This window comes from Sinocyclocheilus grahami, unplaced genomic scaffold (assembly GCF_001515645.1).
Source record: "Sinocyclocheilus grahami isolate Dianchi unplaced genomic scaffold, SAMN03320097.WGS_v1.1 scaffold1213.1, whole genome shotgun sequence".
Lineage (NCBI taxonomy): Eukaryota > Metazoa > Chordata > Actinopteri > Cypriniformes > Cyprinidae > Sinocyclocheilus > Sinocyclocheilus grahami.
Genome location: NW_015506392.1, coordinates 54,684 through 58,420, shown reverse-complemented (window position 1 = coordinate 58,420; position 3,737 = coordinate 54,684). Strand labels below are relative to the sequence as shown.

The window sequence follows — 3,737 nt, the reverse complement described above, 5'->3', positions numbered from 1 at the left end:
AAATGTAAAAAAAGTTTGAAAATAAATAGCCTATTAAGTCTAAATATTTAAGTATTTGGCGCGGTGATGAACATCATAGCAAATACACAAATCTGAATGGCTGTTTAAATAATTTAAACACGATTCAGAAACAGAAAGGAGTGCAGCTGCTTTGTTTTACAGGGTTTCCAGGGTAACGGCTGCATTTAAATGAATTATTATTATTATTATTATTATTATTTCTGCAGTTTAGCGCCATCTGCTGTCAGAGAGTGAAAGAGCGTCTCTCACATGTTCCGCCGTGCGCTTCTCGTCCGCGCTTGTTTACATCAGAGTGCGCACGCGTCTTTCACGCAGCATACAGCGGTGTTGTGCAGTTTGACCAGTTGATGGGAAAAGTATTCTTAAAATGCATTGAAAATTCTAAATAATATATAATTATTCACGGTATTTAGAAGTGCCCACAATAACAATATTGTGCATATCCATTACTGAGATATATCGCATTACCGAATACCGGCACAAGTCTAGTTAAGCACTAGATTAGTTATACAAGTGCATTGTTTTACTTTTTGTGATTAAAAGACAAATATTTTGTCATTTGAAAATTTCTTAAAGTATTAAAACATTGTCTCGTTCTAGTGAACCAAGTATCTGCACTTTGTCTACCTTGTGAGCTAAGTGTATTGTCACACCCCTAGTGTCTAAGAGCATGATAAAGCTCATCATTTTCCAAGTCTATGACATAGCTTTCATTCTTCAGGTCAATCATATATTCATGAAAAAAATCAGTTTGAATAAGGAAAGCGATAACTTTGCCACAGTATCCTTTCACATGTAAAATTTGCCACAGCCATTGCATTCTTTGCATGTGCTGCACTTTATTTGTACCATTTAGTTTTATTAGTTTATTTATTAGAATTTGAAAGATAATAACAACATTGATTGATAAGTGAGATCTGATTTTAGTCCTTGAAAACCAAAAAAGTAGTGCTAAAAATGTCCTTGAAAGTCCTGGAATTTGATTTTGCAGTATCTGTACGAACCCTGTTTAAGTTACCAGTTCTTGGACCATTTTTATGTTTCTGTTGTTGTTAAGTGAACTGAACTGTAGTTTTCTGTAGTATGACTTAATATCTTTTGTTGTGCTTATTTGCAGGGGTTTGTGATTACATATCAGTATTACTTAAAAATAAATAAATAAATATTATTGTTGTTGTTTGCATTTCTAAATAAAAATATTAAACAATATAAGAAATATCACTATTGTAATAGTTCACCGTAAAATAAAAACACTCAGTATTTAAGCAAAATAAAGTTGCATGATCCCTTTATCAGTCTTAAAATCGATGCCTCATAACCGTGTTCATCTGCAAGTGTCATAATATCAGGCTGTTTGGTCAGATCATAAAGAAGACGCGGTTCCCGCACTGGGATGAGACTCTGGAGTTGAGTTTGGATGAAGGTGATGATGATGAGGGTGGACGCGTGACGGTGGAGGTCTGGGACTGGGACATGGTGGGCAAGAACGACTTTCTGGGAAAGGTGAGCCGACAGTCGGCCGATTGTTTAAATTACTCGAATAATTGTTTATAACCATTAATTTAAATAATTTCAAATAAGTATACTTTTAAATAACGAACTAACATCCACTCCAGTAATGAATTGTTTCCATGCTGTGTGTGTGTGTGTGTGTGTGTGTGTGTGTGTTATACAGTCACGTTCATTAGTCACATCGTGTGTGTGATGGTAATTTGATTTAATGACGAGCTGCTTTCACGTCACATTAAGGAAGTGAATTCCCTGAGAATGATACTGCATCCGATTCACTAAAGCAAGGATTCCCAAACTTTTGTCAGCCGAGTCACTTTAAGCTAAACCATATTCTTGAAATACCCCTAGAATTTTAAGTTAATATTTCAATAATTTAACAACACATTTGCATGCCAGTTAATATTCAGATCAAATGCAGGTAAACAAAATATTATTATTTATATTTTTAATAATTTTATTTTTATTTTTTGTATTATATTATATTATATTATTTTTTTTATATCATATGTTTTATTTTATATTTATATTAATAGTAAGTGTTAAATATTTAATATGAGTGTTTTTTATGGGTAATATATTTAATATATGTATTTTAATGGATTTTATGAAAAAAAAATTTTATTTATCATTTGAAATGTTTTCATTTATTAATTACACTGCAGAAATCATTTACGTGTTCAATATTTTTGTCTTGCTTTCCAGTGCAAATATCTAAACATTCTTAAATCATATTTACCTGAGATTCAAAATGCTGAAACATTAAGTAAGTTCATGCATAAAACAAGAAAAAATTAACCCTTTGAATTAAGTGTATTTTTCTGACCCTACTGACAGAAATTTGTTCTTATTTTAAGCAAAAACTCACTTAATTTTGATGATTTTTTTCAGTAAACAAGGCTTAATATCTTAAGTCATTTTGCATCTCAAATGTATCTTGATTTTAGAATGTTTAGATATTTGTATTGGGAAAAAAAGACAAAAATACTAAGAATATTTTTCTGCATTTTCTTTTGCAGTGTAATTGATTCAATGAAAATGTTTAAATGAAAAATAAATGCATTGTAAAATAAAACCCACCACAAGAAAACACTTATTATGAATAATAAATATTGTAAAAAATTATATATTTATTTTACCTGCATTTCACGTGACCATTAACTGCCATGTGAATGTGTCATTAATTAGCTTTTCATTACCTCATGAACCCTAGTTTGTGAAACCCCAGACGAAAGGAATCATGCGAACACCCCAAAAAATGCATGTTGCACTCACAGGCCGGCTCTGATGATTTAGGTTGAGGAGGATAAAACACAATATCTAGTAGAGTGAAAGTGCTGTTATGAAGCACACAGACACATGATGACTGACCGTCTCTCTGTTTTTCTGTGCTTCAGAGGTAAACTGGGTGCTCTGCGTCTGAAGGTGCGTTTGGCCGAGGAGAGGATTCTTCCGTCTGTGTACTATCAGCCTCTGATTGAGCTGCTGGTGGAGGCCGTCATCTCGCCGTCAGAGGTACATCACACACCTGTCTGTCTCAGACCTCACAGATATCATCGGAGGACATCATTTAGTGCTTCAGCTTTACTCCAATAACAGATGAAACCTAGAACCAAAAATAAAGACTCTAAACCACTGAAGGTGAACCACAGTGATGTAACCAGTGTCAAATTTAGTTTAAATTTAGTTACATTCCTGAACTTGAACAGAAGCTGAATTGAGGCGGTAAACAGAATGCATAATCTTCATTTAAATTTGAATTTCATTTAAAGGGGTCATATGATGCGATATCAAGTTTTCCTTTCTCTTTGGAGTGTTACAAGCTGTTCGTGAATAGATAAGATCCCTGAAGTTGCAAAGACTAAAGTCTCAAAACCAAAGAGATATTCTTTATCAAAGTTAAGACTTGTCCACGCCCCCCTAAAACGTCTCGTTCTAACACGTCCCCACATGTCTACATCACTGTGTGGGAAGATTTGCATAACGCCGCCCAAATGTTCACGCAAAGAAAGAAGGCGTAACTTTATTGTTGTTTCCACCGCCGCTGCCATGTTGTGAAGACGCTGTGTGCTTCGTTGTGAAAGCGAAACTACGTTGTTTGGTCTTCCAAAAGAGGACACGACTAGAAATCAGGGGTTAAGTTGTATTTACAACACTGTTCCAGAACACTTCAACCCAAATATTCAGATGTGTGCAGCACATTTTAT

General features: G+C 34.0%; 1 protein-coding gene across 1 annotated transcript in view; it reads left to right on the top strand.

Moving 5' to 3' along the window:
* LOC107568095 (rasGAP-activating-like protein 1) overlaps window positions 1–3,737 on the top strand; it is a 40,878-nt gene that overhangs the window by 24,684 nt on the left and 12,457 nt on the right. Inside the window, exons 7-8 of the mRNA XM_016253934.1 lie at window positions 1,384–1,535; window positions 2,928–3,045. Of these exons, the coding sequence (XP_016109420.1) occupies window positions 1,384–1,535; window positions 2,928–3,045 (270 nt within the window). The remainder of the gene's footprint in view (window positions 1–1,383; window positions 1,536–2,927; window positions 3,046–3,737) is intronic.